A 20,646-nucleotide genomic window follows, 5' to 3' on the forward strand; every position below is an offset into this window, starting at 1 on the left:
GAGTAAAATGAGCTTCCATCTAATAATTCAAACAAATATTTGCCTAACTTATTTGATCAAATAGCTACCTGACCAACTCACAGAGGTACAACAGTTCTTATGTGATGATTGACTATACTAGTCTATATATAGGACACCTCAACAGAATATTATAAAGCTTTTTTGTTGGATATTATGCAGATATTGAAAAATTGGAAAACCATTTGTATCCAGGTTACACCTATCTTTTATGATAGCATAAAACAAAATAAAACACTCATATTTGAGTCACTTTAGATGATATTTATTGACATTTTTATGTACATTTAATGGCTTATGAGTTAGAGTTGGGTCCACGTCTACGGCCGAATGTCTGTACTACGTTGACAAACCTAAAAAAAAAAAATATATTAAAAAATGTATCATTATATTATGTTCATAATTATTTTTAATAAGTCCATAAGTTCTTAATCTAAGCAAAACATCTTTCACAAGGTACAATCTAATATAAATATAAATCTATTTAATGGACAGGCTTCAAAATATAATTGAGGATATTAAATTACCTATAAGTAGCAAAGACCTAAATGTAAAATAAATAGGGTAGAGGCAAGACTTAATTGTTTCAAAAGATTGCTTAATCATATTAAGGTTATTTAGAGATCAACAATAAGCTTAAATTGTAACCGACATAAATCAAAAAGCCAAGACACTAATTTAGCAATTCTAACTTATTCTGATTACGAACCTTCTGTTGTATTGGATCCTTCGCTTAGCACGGCCGGTCTTCTTCTTTTTCTTTTGCTGCTTCTCTACTTTTGGGGTTTGTCCCTTTACCTTACCTAAAAAATAAAACATTATTTGTATTTTAATTGTTTGTAATGTTCTTACAGTCAATCTTCAATAAGTTGAATTTGAAAACTGCAAAATATTATAATGCAATATATTCACTGGATTGACAGCTTAGAAAAAGCTTTTAACATTTTTACCACAAAATTGTCAGAAATACTCACCAGCACGAGCTAAGGATCCGTGTACTTTACCACCAAGAAGTGGAATGTTAAGATCCAAATCAGTCGATGAAAGCTCAGAGACCAAAACATCATCTTCAAGTGGAGATCCACATACGGAAAGTGTCAACTCCTCCGCTCCTACATCGGCAAGATTTCGGATGCGATCCTATAACATTTTATAACTGTGTTACGACAGCCCAATATAAAGACACCCTCCTAATGATCACTACATGAAGCATTTGCTAGTAGTGATAAGGTTAGAACACGCATTCATAATATGCTTTGATATATTTACCTTGATCTGACCAATGGAATCCTCTCCATTTACGTCTAGGACGTGTGTTGATTGTCCTCGGATGTGCAATTGCATCTTGGAAAATCTGAAAAATAAAACAACAGCACCTTGTTACGGCGTGGTCACTTTTATACCACTTACGATAAGTTTGGCATGCAAAGGCCTCACTTTATATTATAAAATTTAGAATAACTTTTATAAAATAATTATATAGTTTATATTTACAACAGTAATTATGGTTAAATTAAATGTAATTTGTTATTTTATTAGCAAAACTAACCTATCAGCCAAGTCTGACAATGAAAGAAGGAAACAATAATGGCGACGCGGAAACGGATAGCAAAAAATCAGATAATTGTACAGAATGCAGATTATAATTTTTAACCATTCTTAAAATCAAATACTCACCAAATTACATATATTTTATAAATGTATTACAAAAATATTCATGAATAAAAAATTACAATAAAAATATTTACTAGTGATTTTCTATTCTCTTTAAATAACCCTTTTTTTTACGTACAACATCTTCATGAACGAAGACTTTAATATTACTAATTATTTAATCCTAAAACTTATTAATGGGTTATTCTATAACTTAACGGTTACCATTTTTACAAAATCAATAAAAAGCAAGATGAGAAATAGTTTTTTTGATTCATTTAAAAAGGTACTTTATCAATCATGTTGGCAGTAATGGGCGCTGTCAATTGCCACATCTTTGACACATATGAGCTCGTGATTGGCTGTTTGTAGGTACATTTATGTGCCCTTTTTAGTTTAAAAACGGTCTAAGTATGTGCAGAATATTGACGATGCGCCTTGATTTATGAAAACAGTTTTGTAATTTTATTGAGGATGATCAAATATAAGAGTGTTTAGTGAACCGTAACTCCTTAATAATGCTATCGCGATTAATCCGACAAGTTTTGTTTGTCCTCCTGCATTTAGTTGTGAGTGTACTTGTTGCTATTCAAAATGTTTATCACCGGTTCTGTGTTAAAATGTCCAATTTACCCAAAAATCAGACTGTGAACAATGAAGTGATGACTGTATTGGGGCATGTGCCTTTAATAACGAAAGAGCTAAAGCATTTAGTAGTACTGGTCGATACTGATCATCATACCCTCACTGACCTGGCTCGAGTAGTTATCTGGAGTCTCGTATTTGGGATATCTTATGTCAGTTTTCATGATATAACAGGTAAAAATATTTCTAATGTTTTAACATAAGACATGATGCAATAATAGCATGCATTGGCAACATGCTACCTTCATCCCAAACTATTATAATAGTATACTCTTAAAACAGAAATAGTATATAAATTTCACTTGTTAATTTTCTTAACTGACAGAAATAAATAAATAATAAGAAAATACTCTTTTACCATCAAATAAATCAACTTGTTTCAGGCAAATTGCAGAAAGATGAAGAAAATTTATTTGTTGAAGTTGAAAAGCAGAAGAAAGGTATACCAGGCTGCATAAAATGGTCTGATAAGCCTAATTTAAATGGGTATTCAAATGGTATTCCAGCAAATACAATTTCTGTGAATATTTTATCTTACAATGATGGTAGACCAAAAATTATCAAGTGTTTGCAACAAATATCTCAAGATAAAACTTTGTCTATTAGAAGCTCTGATGAGTTTACTTCACAAGAGTTAGACCGGACATTAAAAACGATATATCCTTCAATTCCAGATCCAAACTTAGTCCTCTATTCGGGCCCTTTATGTTGTACACATGGTCTTTTACCATGGCATATAAGATTAACGGAATTTATACAAATTTCTATTGACCATAGCATAAATGTGAATAACTACTTAGGTGCTTTGTATAAGTATAATAAATGTGATCTTAGATTTGGTAAATGATTTAAATGGTAGCTGGCCTATAATTTAGTTTTAACTATTTATTGTGCTTGAGATGTTAAACAGTGCAATGTGAGTCGATAACTAGTGTCAAGCAAACAAACCTATTTAATGAAAATAATTTAAATGTCTTTAGAAAGTGTACTTCCATAGTGAATATATTTCAAGCTATATTTAATTGTTTCATTTATATGAGATAAAGTGTTCAGGTACCACTAAAAATGATACACCAATTAAAATCTGGATTCCTTTTAAAAATTTTAATAATATAATGTAAAGCAGCAAATTAATATTCACAAACTTTATTTACACTTGAAGAAGCTAACTTCTCCGCAAACCAACCTGTGAAAGAAAATTTACTATTATTATAAATCAGTAATTTCCTATTTCTAATGAAATTAGATAATTTTATGTTTTAAAAACTAAATATTTATTTTATTTTTATCCTTAAGACAAATGTAACTGATTTACTAACATTTTAAGGAAACAATGATGCAGGTTTTAAATCAAATCGATTTACTTTCAAAACAAAGTATGAATAAGAATTATATGATGGTATTTCTTTAAATTTCAAATATAATTTATACAAACAAATATATCTTAATTATTTTGATGCTAAAAATGAAATTATTGAACGCTACGCTAATATACTAGTTACTTATACCTAATTTAATACAATAAATTTGTCTATAAAGTTATATAAAAAATAATATACAATATTGATAATTAAAATTAAACAAAAATATTTTTAAGCATTCTTTGGAAGCTGATACAAAGAACGCCCAAAAACAACTGAAAACTGTAATGAAGACTAGAAAAATTGAAGACCACCTTCTATTGTTGTAACCTGATGTTCATCTCCGATGTCTGTAATGGCTGGTACTCCGCGAGCGTCTCCTCTCGTAATCCCTACGGTCGTACTTATCATAAGACCTATCCCGCCTATCCCTATCGCTTTTAATGTAATCCCGGCCGGATCTATCGTACGACTTATCCCTATGCCTCGACTCCTTGTCGTAGTCCCTGCCGTGCCTGTCGCGAGACCTATCTCGATCCCTTTTCGAATCGCTTCTCTCGTAACCCCGACTAGATTTATCGTAAGACCTGTCCCGTTTGGAATCCCTATCGCTCCGCTCGTAGTCCCTGGACCTATCGTGAGATCTCTCCCGTTTCGAGTCCCTATCGTAATCTCTCCCGGATTTATCGTAAGACCTATCCCGTTTAGATTCTCTATCGTGTCTGTCGTAAGACCTGTCCCGTTTAGAATCTCTGTCGTAAGAATTCTTGTCTCGTCTGAACGATCTCTCCTCGGACTTGTCTCTGGAACGTCGTTTTCCTGAACCGATGGATGTCGATCTTTTTGAACGTCTTTTTGGTTTTTCCTCTTCGCAGTCCTTGCGTCTATCGTCTTTTTTATGTTTGTCTTTCTTTGTTTCTTTAGACTTCGGACTTTTGTCATTTTTGTGTTTTTCTTTCTTATGATGCTTCGACTTTTTCTGAGACTCGCTCGAACTGGAGACTATACGCTTGCGCTTCTTGGGTCGAGTTTCTACGACTTCGGGTTCGCTGTCTGAAGAGTTGCTCGAGGAGGAGGAACTATCGGAATTGCTAGAAGACGAGGTTTTGGCGTTCTTCAGTGGACTCGGAGTTTTCTCGGATCTACTATGCTTTCCCTCCCTTTGTTTTTCCTCTATTGTTTCCAATTTCCTTACACCGTCTACTTTGTCGGAGATTTTGTGGTTAGATCTTTTGTCCCTAGAGAGACGGTGGTCGGGTTTTTTTTCCGGCGTACTTCCGTCTATCGGCGGTGGCGTAACTGATGAGCCTGAAAGGAAATCAAAAAACTAAATTATCGTTTAAACGATACGCACGATAAACGAATCATTAATTATTAAATCAATTTGGTGGTTAAAAAAAACCATGAAATGCAAATTTGGGATAATTAAATATAATTTAAATGCGTCGGTATTTGCAATAATAGTTTCGCCAATGTCTGTCCGATATTTATGATAACAAATGAAAGGTCATATTACTATGTACATAAATTATATGTTATTGCATTTTAGAAACGAATTACTTAATGTTTTTAACGGTTCACTAGGATCCTAAAAAAACTAAGCCAACCGAGTCGATGCAATCCGTTTTCGAGTTTTAATTGATTTTTTCATAGACCGGTTTTGCGATATGTAACTTTCAAATTATAATCTTACATAAACTCGTAGCATCATAGGGGCCGTTTAAGTATTACGTAAGCAGATTTGCTGTGATTTATTCCCCTAAATATAATGCAAAGGTAAGCAGAATCTCAAAAAGAATATAGTACATAAACGTATAATTTTTTTTGTAGGTAAAATAATTACTGTTGACATAATCAAAGACCCTCCCCAAATAGTGCTTTCTTGAACGGCCCCATATCGCGTGCCCCGGGGAACAAAATCGTAAAGCACTATTACGAAAGTTTTAATGTTTTCTCATTTTGACTGTTTTTTTTCTTCAGAACTTTCGAAAAACATTTTAATATAAAGAAACACGAGGATTTTAGTCTTTATTCTACGGAAATTATTTTGTGAATGTTAGTAATAGTTTAAAACATATATCCCTGTTTCACCATTGTCATATTTCACCATGGTTCATAATAGTTCATAATATTTAAACTGTGAAACAATTTTCAGTCTAATTATTGTAATTACTTATTATTCAACTATTTATGTTAATATCGTTGAATAGGAAAAAATATACATTCATTTGAAATACAGTGAAACTATATAATCGAGCTGTTTGTGTAGCTTGTCTTCCATACTCCACACTCTACATAGCATTACGACCGCTGTCAATAACGACAACAATTGACTAACAATAAAGTACTTTAAAATTAGTAAAAAGCAATTCATTCTTTTGCTTACAATATTGGGATTGCTTGCACGCGTAGACTGATGTTGAGCATGACTAATAACTAGGAATCATGGATTATCTATACGTTATCATACTCTTAGTTTCACACCAACTTTCAAACTGTAAACATGGCTAGTAAAAGAAAATCACTGTGTATATAGAGTTTACACTGTATTTGTATCTATATGTAATGTACTTAGGATTTAATTTTTGCTGAAAAAAGAAAATTACTTCTATTTTATGGTGTAAAAATTGAAAAATACAAGAAGAGAGTCTGTTTTAGTATGATCTTCTTTTTCTTAAAAAAAACTGTTAAACTAAAAACGTTGATTTTTTTAAATATTTTTATTTCAGATTTTTTATGGAAAAAGGAGCAAGCGTCCAAAGCCTTTTTGGAAAGACCAAAGACAATTTGAATTATAGTTTTTTTTGTCATGCTTTGTGTTATCTTCACCTCCACGATTTAAATATAATAACACTTACGGGTTCGCCTGTGCTTGTCAGGCGTGTCACTGGGCGTGGCCTCTCCCGTTTCCCGTAACTCTGCGCGTCTCACTTCCGCCTCGATCTCTCGCGATGTCCGCTCGAACTCCAACCGCCTGCGTCTTATTATCTCCTGGTATTTCAAAATAACTCACTACATGTTTTAAAGGACTCTTTCATCTCTTTCTATCGAATAGTCTTTACGCTATGACGAAAAGAGGCAGATAAATAAGAGTATATGTGTTTTTTTTCCTCAATCTCACTTACATTATAATGAGAAAAAAGTTGTCTAATTTCGAGGGACAAAAAGCTTTTCATATACTTTATTTAAATGGAATTTCATTCCATATCACATGGAGCAAGGTATGATCTTTACGCTATGACGAAAAGAGGCAGATAAATAAGAGTATATGTGTTTTTTTTCCTATATCTCACTTAATTTATAATGAGAAAAAAGTTGTCTAATTTCGAGGGACAAAAAGCTTTTCATATACTTTATTTAAATGGAATTTCATTCCATATCACATGGAGCAAGGTATGATCTTTACGCTATGACGAGAAGAGGCAGATAAATAAGAGTATATGTGTTTTTTTTTTCCTCAATCTCACTTACATTATAATGAGAAAAAAGTTGTCTAATTTCGAGGGACAAAAAGCTTTTCATATACTTTATTTAAATGGAATTTCATTCCATATCACATGGAGCAAGGTATGATCTTTACGCTATGACGAAAAGAGGCAGATAAATAAGAGTATATGTGTTTTGTTTCCTCAATCTCACTTACATTATAATGAGAAAAAAGTTGTCTAATTTCGAGGGACAAAAAGCTTTTCATATACTTTATTTAAATGGAATTTCATTCCATATCACATGGAGCAAGGTATGATCTTTACGCTATGACGAAAAGAGGCAGATAAATAAGAGTATATGTGTTTTTTTTCCTCAATCTCACTTACATTATAATGAGAAAAAAGTTGTCTAATTTCGAGGGACAAAAAGCTTTTCATATACTTTATTTAAATGGAATTTCATTCCATATCACATGGAGCAAGGTATGATCTTTACGCTATGACGAAAAGAGGCAGATAAATAAGAGTATATGTGTTTTTTTTCCTATATCTCACTTAATTTATAATGAGAAAAAAGTTGTCTAATTTCGAGGGACAAAAAGCTTTTCATATACTTTATTTAAATGGAATTTCATTCCATATCACATGGAGCAAGGTATGATCTTTACGCTATGACGAGAAGAGGCAGATAAATAAGAGTATATGTGTTTTTTTTTTCCTCAATCTCACTTACATTATAATGAGAAAAAAGTTGTCTAATTTCGAGGGACAAAAAGCTTTTCATATACTTTATTTAAATGGAATTTCATTCCATATCACATGGAGCAAGGTATGATCTTTACGCTATGACGAAAAGAGGCAGATAAATAAGAGTATATGTGTTTTTTTTCCTCAATCTCACTTACATTATAATGAGAAAAAAGTTGTCTAATTTCGAGGGACAAAAAGCTTTTCATATACTTTATTTAAATGGAATTTCATTCCATATCACATGGAGCAAGGTATGATCTTTACGCTATGACGAAAAGAGGCAGATAAATAAGAGTATATGTGTTTTTTTTCCTCAATCTCACTTACATTATAATGAGAAAAAAGTTGTCTAATTTCGAGGGACAAAAAGCTTTTCATATACTTTATTTAAATGGAATTTCATTCCATATCACATGGAGCAAGGTATGATCTTTACAAGCGTCTTGTAATACAAAATATCAGGTCAATTAAATGGATGACAGTGGTTCTAGCCAATTCTTTCGTTTTACGACCTCCATTGGACAATTGGTAGTGAATGTGATTTCGATTTTTTAATTTTAAATAATGAAAATAAAATTACTTTTAATCATAATGGTACATAGTGATATTCTGAACGGAAAAAATCTTTTGCAGTATATAATTTACGCCACCGTTATATCATATATAGGTAAAATAGCTTCTTAATTCTAAATTTAATATAAACCCATAATCTGCTTTTTTATCGCTATATTTAAAGTGAGTTTGACATGCGGACATATTACTGTGTTTGCTGTCATGTTTCATCTTTAGCCACTCCCAATAAAATTTTCACCATTAATTGAAATCTTTATACATTCTTAAGCAACATCTGAAGCTCTCCTATGCCAAAACGGAAAGTATTCCTCTTGTGCTTTATCTTTCTTTTCTTTTCTTATATGTCCTACTAACCTGCAATTGATGATCAGTCACGTCCTTGACATCCCCTTCATCCCCGCTGCTGTCGCTGCTGCTCTCGTACGCGCCAAGCCCTGAACATAACGCATCAGATAACTGACAGTTGACAAGAGCTGTCAAAATTATGACGTCACCGAATAGCTAACTGTCAAGTTCAAATGAATCATAAACCGAGAAGAACTTTCGATCGTAAAAGCTATTAACGTAACATCACAATTTAAAAATAAATTAACTTAAAAATGACTAATCCAAGACAGAAGTTAAATGCGGAACCGGACCGAATAATGTCTTCGCGTACAAGCACGTTACAACTCTAACACCAATAATAAATATTTTCTTACCAATAATTCCAGAGTCGTAACTCGTTATTAAAATGCCAATATAAACCTATACAGCGTTGCTGAAATAGGACCGTATACAAGGTGTTACCCTCCGTGGAAATTTAGTAACACCATGTATAGTGCTAGTATCTCGCAAAGGAGAGCGTTTGCCAGATAATCGCAGTCTTTAGGAGTAGCACTCACCGAGCCCAGACGAAATAGCGGTGAATGCCTTAGATTGAGACGCTTTCATAGTGTTGAGGCGCGACGCTTTTACCATATAAATAAAACCAATATTAATCACACAATACATGTATTCATTGAACGGGGAACATCTGAAATAAGACTTTATTAGCGTTGCAATATTATCACAATTCACGATTGTCGCTGAACACTTTAGTTTAAGTAAGGCACTAATGCAATTGGAGTCTGTCACACGCGTGGGGTAGAGCAATCTCTCCCTCGGGCATGAGCCAATATGAGTGGAAATACCTTGAACGGAGGTATACCGGGCCAACTCTTCCTGGCTCACCGTTTGGATCTCCTGGTCGGTCACCTCCAGCAGGATTTCAGTTAGCGAACGGCGCACCGCTAACATCTGGCCACGGAACGTTAAATCGTTAATTATTTTGCTTGAAAACAATTTGATAGGAAGACTGACTTATCCTTAAAAAGCACCACCATTAACTAACAATCTTAAGCAACAACTTTTTCAGGCCTATGCTGAAATCGAAAGTATTCTTCTTATAGAAAAAAGAAGATTCATTATAAGTTTATGGAGTCAAATGTCGGCGGCGGTATCACTTAACATCAGGTGAGCCTCCTGCCCGTTTGCCCCCTATTTTAAATTAAAAAAACCCAATAAAATAAATACATATTTGATTGATATTCGGTAAAGTTCTTGCTCCCTGGAGAAGACCCAAGTGGTCCCAGATATATTGTGATTTAAAATACTATCAATCACAGTCAATAAATGCGGAAAATCTTTTATGAGATTTGAATAATTGAATATTTATGTGTAATTTTTTGTCTTTTGTAGCTGTAGCTTTCTGTCATTTTAAATAAACTGTGTATAAATATTTGGGCATAACGTTTGAGTGTTTCCCGGCTACAATAAAATTATCTGTTACTTATGCTTTATGTGATGCGATTGTTAACTTACTACTCATAATGTCTTATGTTTATTTAAATAATTATTGTGTTTTGTGTTTTCTTAAAATAAGTTACTCTTCTTATAGATTGTTGGTGTCACAAGACTAATAAGAATTACATTCATAATTACGATAGGGTTTTTTTGCTTCATAATTATCGAAGAAGTTTGGACATGCAAATCAAATCCGTTGATAAGAAATGAGATAAACGCTTATCAGCTGTTCAGATCTATTACAGTCATAAGAATCGATATTTTTACTTACAAGATATAATCAATTTGGTATGTTTTTAAAAGTTTGGGTCTACTTCAAAAAAAACAATACAAGAAAGACCTGGATTCTTTATACAGAGGTTTTGTATTAAATTAAATTATTAATTGCTATGCAACGAATGCAATTCTATCAAGGGGAAGGTGATAAAACAAGTCAAAGTGTCTTTTAGCTTTGGCAAGTATTCGGACCATAGTTTTGAATAACTTAACTTTGACATAATTTTTTGCTCCTATTATAAGACATTGTAAAAATTGAATTGACATTTGCATGCCTATTCATATACGGCTGATTGTGCGGATATTTGTTGATTGATGATCTTGGTAAATTAAAGCTTATTATTAATGAAACAGTTCAAGAGAGTGCCTTCATCTGGCTATACTCTAACGTAACGTAACTACGACGGTTACGTATACGTTTTTAGCCCCGCTGCAGAGTTGTGCGATAAGTTTGACGTGTCTGATTAGCTGTGGCGTCGATTATGATGTGGTTTTTGTTAGTAAACTGACTGAGATGATGATTTACAATTTATGAGGCTCGTTTCAGGTTTGACGGTTTGTAATTGGTGATGATGCAGTGCGATGACGTCATCAGCCGCGCCAACGATTCTGACAACTACGTGGGCCACTGGGGTGTTACTTCAGTCAGTGGTAAGACCGTTAGTGGGAAAGTTTAAGACGAACAATGTTTAGAGGAACCTTTCAAGAAGAGATTTCATGAGCGCTTTTTGAACCTTTAACCGACTTAAACAAAACTGATGTGGTCGATTCAAAGTGTACCTTTTTATATATTTTTAAATAAAAGGAAGCTCATGGACCAAAAGGCTAGCAATTGCGTGGCCGGCCTTTAATTTATACGGTTGCGGTTTATGCCTCCAACTGACCGATTGTATTGATTAGATAAGATATTAGACACCGTGCCCATGGCTGTGGTGACGCATATTTATATTTATAAATATAACAGTTATAATGAAATCTAAACAAATTATTATAAAACTCACGACTTCCTGCATAATCTCCTCTTTACTCCTCTTCATCTCCGGTTCAATCTCCTCCTTAATTTCTAATGTCTCCTCTTTCGGCTTAATGAGTTCTTCCTTTTCGGATTCCTCGGCTTCCGAATCTGAATCCTAACGTGTAAATAAAACTTATATTTTATTGTCTATTTAAAAAATCCACGCATCAAACCCCTTCATCATTTCTATTTTACAGCCAAGTAGGTGATCAGCCACCTCTCGGACACACGCTGTCTTGTTTTAGGACATGTCGGTTTCCTCGCCATGTTTTCCTGCACTGTACGAGCGAGTCTTAAATGCGCACTCGACAGTCCATCAGTGCACAGTCGGGGATCGAACCTACGACCTCATGGATGAGACTCGCCCGCTGAATCCACTGGGCCAATGCTGCTTATACTTCCAATCGGGTCACATCTCTTAATAAAGTGTTCTTTTGCAAGTAACAAGAGATTTTGGGCATTTTTCACTCAGGTAAGATTGTGTGGCGGCAGGGAATACTCACAAACTTGCTCTTAGCAGGAATCAAGGGTGCTCCTTCCGCCTTCATTCTCTGGAGAGCCTCCAGCTCCAATTTCTTCTTCTCGGCCTCCGCCTCCTCTCGGGCCTTTTCTTCTTGTTCGCGTTCTATCGCCCTCTGTTTCTCACGTTCCATCTTTTCTAAACCTAAAATAAACGAAAAAAACAAAATTACACTAAAGTTGTTGTTGTCGAATTTAGATATGTTTTTTCATTTTGTAACCCAGCATTCAAGTATTACGTCACGCAATTTTTGGAAATTCTTAAACGTAACGTTTCTGTATACAATAGTAAAACGTTTCGTGACTACCCCCAGTAACTCCTTATACCTAAAACTTACCATTATGTGGTGTCAAGTACTGGAAAGTCGATCAATAACACGTAATTCAATCCCCGCCCCGCACGTTTTACAAAAGGACACCCCCCCCCCCTAAACTTCGTTACGTAACATAAATAACATTTTTTTTTATTTTATAGAACAGCGCCATTTGATGTAATACCGCCCATGAACACTTACAAAATTGATATGCAATATGGCCAATATAACAAAAAATAGTTTTAACATAAATTGACCATAATTATATAAACTCTTAAGAGATTGCCAACGAAGCAACAATTATAACAACTCAAGTAAAAATAAAACAATATTGGTATTGGTCAAAACGTCCACCCAATTCATTTTTAATTCTTTAAAAATAAAGTTTGAATATTCCATCGCTAACACTTTCTAAGATTTCTTAATTAATTCCCACAGCTACACTTATAACAACAATTTCCACACAATACATAATAGCCCAGAACGAAATGCACTTTAAACATAATACACAATTATTATAGATATATATAAACGACAAGCTTTTTTTACTATGAAACACATAAGTCCAAATTATAAGACACATCGTTCATTATAAATACCAGATTAGACATTATATGAACATATAAAATACATTCAGTAAATAATATATATTACACAAAATAGTTTATTTAAATGGTTGGTTCGGTTTATATGTATATTTGAGACATAGTGACACGAGAATAATTCAGGGGAATCAAATATCTTTTCTTTCATATAAAAGTATATATCAGTAGTAAGTAGAATTTGCTTAGAATCAATATATATAATACTACTACATAAAAATTTAAAGTAGTCATAAACGTGAGACCAACATAGAAACAAACTTATTAATCTCTTTCTCTTTTTAATATTATTGTAAAACTATTATTAGATCAAATCTTAAAATAAGTACCTTCTCGAATCCACCCCGGCAGCTGTCTCCTCTTAGCGGCATCCAATGTGGTGGGAGGTGGTACCGGTGGTGCGACGGGCTCTATTATTGGTGGAAGGGTTGGCTTATCTCTGGAATAAGAGGTAACAAATAAGGTCAGCTTTCAACACATACAAAATAAAATAATTAAAAAGTTTTGTGTAATTTAGCGATATAGACAGTGAGAGTATTAGAGGAGATATTCTAGCCATGTGGATGTCTAAATAAATTGTTCGGGAATAAAAAGAAATAATACCTATGTGACCTGCTTCTTGGAGGCCTACTTTCATGACCCTTGCTCTTTGATCGACGTTCGCTGCTTCTACCTCTAATTCTATCACCTTGTTCTGATGAAGGTGCTGTCCAGTAGCCATGTTGAAATGTTGGTGTTGGCACTGCACCGGTTGTGTATCTGAAAATTATAAGTAACAACTTGTAAATTGATTAAATAAACAGGTCTGCACAACCTGAGCGGTTTACTAATATTAAAGTAGCAGAGATATTACTTTAAAATAATAATGTATATATAAGTTTAGTTATCAACATTTAACATTTTAATAACTATAGAAATTATTTACCCAGGCATTGGAGAAGCATTTTCAGGAACAGTATATCCTTCCATGATTGGGCCCATAGCCATTACAGGATCTACTGCTACCTTTGGATCTATCGGACCCGAGCCAGGCCAATTCCAACCTACACAGAAAATGTAATATAGAGGTGGACATCAAAACATCCTGACCCATCTAGAGATATATAATATTAATGCATATATTTTAATTATAAAAAAATACATAATATTTTTGTAATAGCAACATGTCCAAGTAAAGTTATCTTTCCATTTTGCAAAGCTGCACTATTTTATAAAAATACACATAACTTTTATAAAATTATGTACCTGTTTATATAAAATAATATGTTGAATAGATTGAGTTTATAATAAGCAATTTTTATATTGAAAGTTTGCCTTGCTTAATGCGATGAAGCTGTTCAATACTAATTGCAAAGTATTTATGTCGCTCAGTTCTTACCCCATTGGCTCCAAGAGTTTCCCGTCCAAGAATTGGTGCTGGCATTCCACTCGGCGCCGGGTGGACCGGGTGTAGCTTCACTTGGGTTTTCAACTTCCATTGGTGCTTCGCCACCTTCGGGTTCTATTTTCGCTGGTGGAGCTCCAACGATTGCTACAGCGTCTTTCATTGCAATCCATTGCTGAGCGAGTGCCGCCCAATCTACTTGGCTCGCATCTATGTTTTGATATGCAGTAGGATTAAGGGCCCACTGCGTGGGATATGCCGAGTTAGCGGCATCTTTGCCAGGGAACATGGTTACATTAAATGTTTCTTCACAATTTTCTATTCACTATTCCTATTTAATGTAAAGTAATACTTATAGCTTATTTTTTATACATTATCACCTTTCGATGGTCACTGAAAAAGTTAACATTGTAGCCTACACGCAAATCTGAAAAATTTGCAAGCGAAGACTCGCGGCGGCTACCAAAAGATCACAGCCCACAGCTCACGAATTGTCAATGAGTGATGACAGATGTGAGCACAGCATGTTCAAAAGATAGTGACCGATTGACGAGTCGTATGGTGAGATTTCCAAACGAGACGTAGCATAAACTGTCTCCCAAAAGTCAAACGCCAATACATTTTGGACGTATCCCGTCAGACTAAACGCTGAGACTTGTTTTTGAATCTTAGCCTTAGTATCCAGTCGTTACAAAAACAAAGTCACCAGAGGAGACTTGAGAGAATATTCGAATTATTAATTATTTTTGCAAAAGGTGTATTTAAAATTACTACTTAAATGATTTGGAGTAAATTAACATTTTTGTATAATGTAATAATACAATCACAATGCATTGTACGCTCAATTTTGTGTACTTAATTTGAGCGAAAAACGGTGGGACTGCCTTTCGATATTTAGAACTACTTTTTTATATAAAATTCGGGTATGAGTGATAAAAAATATATTCATCACGACATCATTATTATTGTTAACCACTGACAAAGACAATTTACTGTGCGTTTTGTCCTTTTGCTTGAGACAAAATCACTTTTCGATAGGCGAGACACACTACCGCCAAACGAATTTGTACGATGATGGGCACGTGACATAGTGTCAGTTATCGCCGCCACGGGTCACGCCTCATGTAAAGTGACTTTGTCGTAAGCCCCTGTACTGACTTATACTGTTACAACAAAAATAATGCCATCTAGCGAAATATATTTATAATCTGTTTAAATATACAGTACCTTGCTCACAAATATCTTTGACGTGGAATACAATTCATACTAGATGGCATTAGTTGTCTAATTAACTTTAAAACAATCCAGAGAAAGTAAAATAAAGCTGACAGTAGTTTGGAGCTTTGAATATTTTGTATATTTTTGCCCATTTCAATAGGGCGTGTGATAAATTTATGTGCCTATCGGTATTTTGTGCTTACCAACCCGAAACATAAATTACTGCTTCTGAATATAGATTTTTATGTAACATGTTTGGATGAAATAAGGTTTTAATTTTTATTTACAGAATCTAGTTATGTTTAGGTATGTGGCTAGCCGTTAGCAGTAACTTTTTAAATGATAAAGATGACAAGAGATTTGAGTAAGAGCTATTCGGAACATGTAAATCACATGTTCCGAATAGAATTAGGTATTTAATGCATTCTTTTAATAATACACATTTATTTATCTTAACGAATATTTTGTTTTTGCTACATTGCTTTTGTTATTATGTTCTTGTACTATTTTACTATTTGCTCCCTGTGGTGCAGGTATATTGCATTATTTGATATAGCCGATTTTTAGACTATCATTACATACAACATATATTTGTTTTATATGCCAACCACTAGTTTTGAGACTAGTGCGTTCTTCCAAATAAAGACCTAACTGACACGTCAGCCTTTTAACGTTTAAATCATTTAACGCTTTATATTTTAATGGATTAAAAGGTAATGTTTTTTTTAAATAAAGTCTGTTTAATAGTACTTAAATTTTAATTTATATTCACAATCACACTCTTAAATTTAACGACATTCAACTGTACACACTATAATCTACACATTAACTTAGATAGTGAGCATTCATCACGTCTTTGATAAAATGTTGCAAACCTTAACTTATTATAACACTTACGCAACAAGTCTTTTTGTAACTACATTTAACTTAACGCTAATAATGGTTCCTCTGGGTCGTGTTTTATCGAAAGTTTCGCCTTTTTCCATTGCTCTTTTTTTGATTGCATCTTTTGTTTCGTCGCTGCCAATTTCGCTTTCGATTTAGATAATTTTGGTGGAGCCGTCGTGTCGAGTTGCTCCAATGTTTCAATTATATTCTTAGGTTTCGCGACAACTTGTCGTGTTTCTTCACTTACCTCGTCTAGTGTAGCATTTTTATTCGCGTACACTACAACGAAGTGAGAATAGTCTGAATTCGATTGTGTATTTATATCGGCGAAGTCTTTGAAGTTAGCGAACTGGTCGCGGTTGTAATTGGGCCTTGGATTAGCTATATAGCCAAGATTCAGTGACGGTCTACCGTGGCCATTATTGTAGTAGGACAGGCTATCGCTGAAGTCGTCTTCGTCATTTTGGGCGAAGAAAGTTCCTCCTCTGATGATGCCAAAGTTTCCAGAGCCGAGGACGCCGGAGCTGGCTTCGACTAGAGGTTCAGCTGCTGGAGTACTTTGCTTGGCGAAGTTTTCTAACGCTCTGTAGCCCCCAAACAGGGGATAGTTTAATAAGGATCTGTAGGAGTTTGGCCGCTGGCTAAAAGCTGCTTCTTGGCTGCCGAAACCCAATTTATAGTTATTTTCCTGCCTTGGCTCGAAAAGATTGGCAAATGATGGGAAAAAGTTCTGCGAATCACCAAAAACTTCAATGGAGTGGTCAGGTTCTCTTGCTAAAGTGCTGGATCGTCTCCTTAAATTTGATGGTGGGAGAAGTGTCTCAGATATAGTATCAGATGAATCAGCTTTGAGGTCTCCGGAATTATCTGAAACAAGAAAAATACTGTTTACATAATTGATATAAATGTAATTGAATATTATTTTTAACATTGATTGTGTCAGCTTGTATTTTGGTGTGAAACGGAAAGGCTTAACTAATTCAAGGTTAGATTTACACAAATAGGCGAAATACAATCATCTTGAAACCTGTTATTAGTTAGATTTACAAGTCGAAATATGTGTATTAGAAATTTGACGAAGCATTGCATTTCCGATGCATTATTTATAAGACCTCATTATTGCGATACTATTGCGCTGGGTGGTATTGCCATAATACTAAGTGATAACAAATAATGTACTGATAATAAAATGTTTGTAAAATAGTGTTATTTATTTAATAAAACAAGCTACTATTACGGATTACTCCTAGGCGGTAACACAACATTAAACAGTTACATTAAAATATTTACAAATTTTGCCAATTTACTCAACGGGCAATTAAAAACGTTCGATAATCTATGCATATATTGTGAGATGCTTTTGGAGAGGTTAGTTTTCGCTCAAGGTACGAATATTTACGGCGGTAGATGTCGCCTTCTAAAGTAACAAGCACCCCGAGGCTGCTGGCATATCTGATATTGAATAATACGGCGTATTATAAATGGTACAAAAGTTCACAAGATATCATCTACGTTAAATCAGAATGGAATTCCTTGTTTCTTGTTCTGTGAATTTAAGAAACTTATTGTTGTGCACCCGTGATAGTACTCAGTCTGTTTTATCTAAAAAATAAGTTTAGTGTCAATTTATATATTAGTAGTATTTACATACAACCTTAGACTATCCAGGACAAGGAATTTTTCCATTCCAATCATTACTTGCCATCTGCGCGTTTAATCAAACTTTAGTATTGCATTTAAAAAGTATAGACTACAAATGTATTTGTTTCTGTTTATTAATTATATAACGTAATAAAATAACTATATGTTATGGTCTCGACGTCATAAGTAACGAGACATATTTCTAAGTAGGTAGCAACAATTCTTCCTGGTCGAATAACTAATGTATGTGAGGTAACCGGGAAAAGCGAGGCTTAGAAATTGTTTCCGTGTTCAACATCTTGTTTGTGCACAAGTTTTTTTGTTGGTACTCTTGTATACGGAAATAAAACTACGTTGTAATTTTATATGGTAATAACGTGTTTGATGTGTGAGTTATGTTAATTGAGTCGCATAAAAAATTTGCAATTTTCACTTCTTTTTTGACAATTGACATTTCTTTACTTGGTAATAATAATTTTATATTGTATATATAATATAACAATTGAGTAATTGTATATATATATATATATACTTATGTCCTGATCTATAGTTATGTCTTTCAGTAACGCATTTAAGAGCTAAATTATGCGATAAAATGGAATCTCATTTTCTTCCGTTTTCGTGAGTAACCTTCGCTAGTGCAATTAAATACAATCGACTTATCTGCATAATATCAACCGTTCGAAATCCCGAATAACTAAACTAACTTTACTTTACCGTAATTGTCATATATTTTAGAAATATATATAGCTTTTAACGTATATTGTAGATAAAGAATCGTTATACGTATATATGTAGTGGTGAATTTTAAAAATAAATAAAAAGATGCTTCCAAATTTTCAAGAACTAATTGATATTATTTTTGTAATCAGGGACAAAAAAGAAAAGAAATGATGCTTTGGAATAATATTGAATGCTTCGAACAACAAGAAATCTTATATTTAATAATCTTTTATTTATAAAGTTATCGAAAGATTAAAAAGAAACACAAAAATCGTAGTGTGTGCAAATAATTACATAGTCTGTGGTTTCCGTTTGTAACGACGGTAATTGTATAAATTAATAGTTATGTTTAATGACACCTCAGTGTAATAATAATTTTCTTGTCGTATAAAAAAAATGTTGGCTGATATTTAACAAATATTCTAATGGAATAGCTACAATTACTAGAAAACTAAAGTTAAATAAGTATGTGTACTAAATAACAGTGTAATCTAATAAAAACAATTACGAAACCAAATGGCTTGCTCTAAAACGCTACTAACAATCACAAATGAATGGTTTTATTTGAATAAGTCCCATATAGGAATTTAAGATGTCTAATATTATCTGACTGTGAAAAGAGAAAAAGCACAACTTTTTATTTTATTTATTTATGTATTTCCTAAGACGACGACGACAAGAGATTTTTGCCTCCAAAATCACACATGATTTTAATGAAGTCGCTCCATTTCGTCCCGTTACATTAATAAGAAGTAAAAAAAATTAAAACTGTTTTATAACCACCGGTAGCTCTTTCACTCCAAAATATAAATTTTAATTAATTCCCGAGACATTTCATTGCAATAATTTCTCATATGATAACATAATGGTAATGTATATGTGATTAACATAGATAATTCAAATAATCAAATTCGTTTTTCGAAATCGATTAACACACGCTAAAGTAGTTCCTTGTTACAAAACACATTATTATAAGTCTATTAGTTACGTGTATTTGTACCAGTGGATGATAAATAGTCGCATTATGTATTTTTCTAACCTTTGACATGTTTACACATTTTTAATATAAAAACAACGTTTTGAAACTGTGCCAAAGGTGAGTAGAAAGCTTTGGGTTACCGTAAATAATGAGTATTGTATTGGCTTATCTGGGTTTTATTTTGGTCACGTCCGCCATGTTGTTCTAATTGGCGTGTATGCAGTCCTTTTCAGAATATCGTTGTTGGTTTTTTGAAGAATATTTTATTTCACCGAAAGATTTTAGAATAAGTCGATATGACATTTAAAAAAATGTGTGTGTGTGTGTGTCAGCTACGACGCACGATTGGAGTTTACTCCGTACGAACGATAATTATGATATATATCGAATAGAAAAAAAGGGTAAATGAACGCATCTGCTAAAATGATAAGAGAAACAAACATATATCTGTAATTATTCGGATTATTTATATTACTTCAATAAAGCGTATTACATAAAGTATGCTACAAAGCAATATAAATAATAATAATTGTGTTCAATTTATACAAATCCAATTTTAGAGAGAGAATGAGTTCAATCCTACAGATATATATGTTTGTCTCTTTCTACGTAACGCCTCAACTTTTCGTGTTACACTTGATTTTACTCCTCATAAAATTTCCGTACCGGGCCTTATAACTCAAATCGTTTCTTAAGGAGTAAACTCCAAAAAAAAATTTTTTTACAGACTATAAAATAAACCACGTAAGTTTCGAACTAATTGAGATGTTATTGAATTATAATGACAACTGATATATGATACTAATATATATTCGCCCATACATCTATAATTTTA

General features: G+C 33.4%; 4 protein-coding genes across 7 annotated transcripts in view; 1 reads left to right on the forward strand and 3 right to left on the reverse strand.

The window, feature by feature from the left end:
* Positions 1-261: 261 nt before the first annotated feature.
* On the reverse strand, positions 262-1,630 carry LOC123720040 (ubiquitin-like protein FUBI). Its single transcript, XM_045676476.1, has 5 exons — positions 1,568-1,630; positions 1,288-1,372; positions 993-1,158; positions 728-821; positions 262-371 (listed from the first exon to the last, which is right to left on the reverse strand). Exons 2-5 carry the CDS (start codon positions 1,360-1,362, stop codon positions 314-316), a joined length of 393 nt encoding a protein of 130 aa, XP_045532432.1. The 5' UTR covers positions 1,363-1,372; positions 1,568-1,630; the 3' UTR covers positions 262-313.
* Positions 1,631-2,016: 386 nt separating this feature from the next.
* LOC123720039 (dehydrodolichyl diphosphate synthase complex subunit NUS1) lies at positions 2,017-3,333 on the forward strand. Its single transcript, XM_045676475.1, has 2 exons — positions 2,017-2,490; positions 2,700-3,333. Exons 1-2 carry the CDS (start codon positions 2,190-2,192, stop codon positions 3,161-3,163), a joined length of 765 nt encoding a protein of 254 aa, XP_045532431.1. The 5' UTR covers positions 2,017-2,189; the 3' UTR covers positions 3,164-3,333.
* A 76-nt stretch (positions 3,334-3,409) lies between these two features.
* On the reverse strand, positions 3,410-14,864 carry LOC123720037 (arginine/serine-rich protein PNISR-like). Of its 4 annotated transcripts, none has more exons than XM_045676469.1 (11): positions 14,357-14,864; positions 13,904-14,021; positions 13,582-13,737; positions 13,308-13,417; positions 12,047-12,207; positions 11,530-11,658; positions 9,313-9,706; positions 8,783-8,862; positions 6,536-6,668; positions 3,992-4,985; positions 3,410-3,502 (listed from the first exon to the last, which is right to left on the reverse strand). In XM_045676469.1, exons 1-10 carry the CDS (start codon positions 14,649-14,651, stop codon positions 4,015-4,017), a joined length of 2,547 nt encoding a protein of 848 aa, XP_045532425.1. In that variant the 5' UTR covers positions 14,652-14,864; the 3' UTR covers positions 3,410-3,502; positions 3,992-4,014. The 4 variants fall into 4 exon arrangements, with proteins under 4 accessions (XP_045532425.1, XP_045532424.1, XP_045532426.1 ...); XM_045676470.1 differs by lacking the exon at positions 3,410-3,502 and having other exon boundaries at positions 3,663-4,985; positions 9,313-9,378; positions 9,601-9,706; positions 14,357-14,862; XM_045676468.1 differs by lacking the exon at positions 3,410-3,502 and having other exon boundaries at positions 3,661-4,985; positions 14,357-14,863.
* A 1,484-nt stretch (positions 14,865-16,348) lies between these two features.
* The window catches only part of LOC123720101, a 45,831-nt gene continuing 41,533 nt past the window's right edge, over positions 16,349-20,646 (reverse strand). Inside the window, exon 2 of the mRNA XM_045676591.1 lies at positions 16,349-17,335. Within this exon, the coding sequence (XP_045532547.1) occupies positions 16,503-17,335 (833 nt within the window). The 3' untranslated portion in view covers positions 16,349-16,502. The remainder of the gene's footprint in view (positions 17,336-20,646) is intronic.

Source organism: Pieris brassicae, chromosome 2 (assembly GCF_905147105.1).
Source record: "Pieris brassicae chromosome 2, ilPieBrab1.1, whole genome shotgun sequence".
Lineage (NCBI taxonomy): Eukaryota > Metazoa > Arthropoda > Insecta > Lepidoptera > Pieridae > Pieris > Pieris brassicae.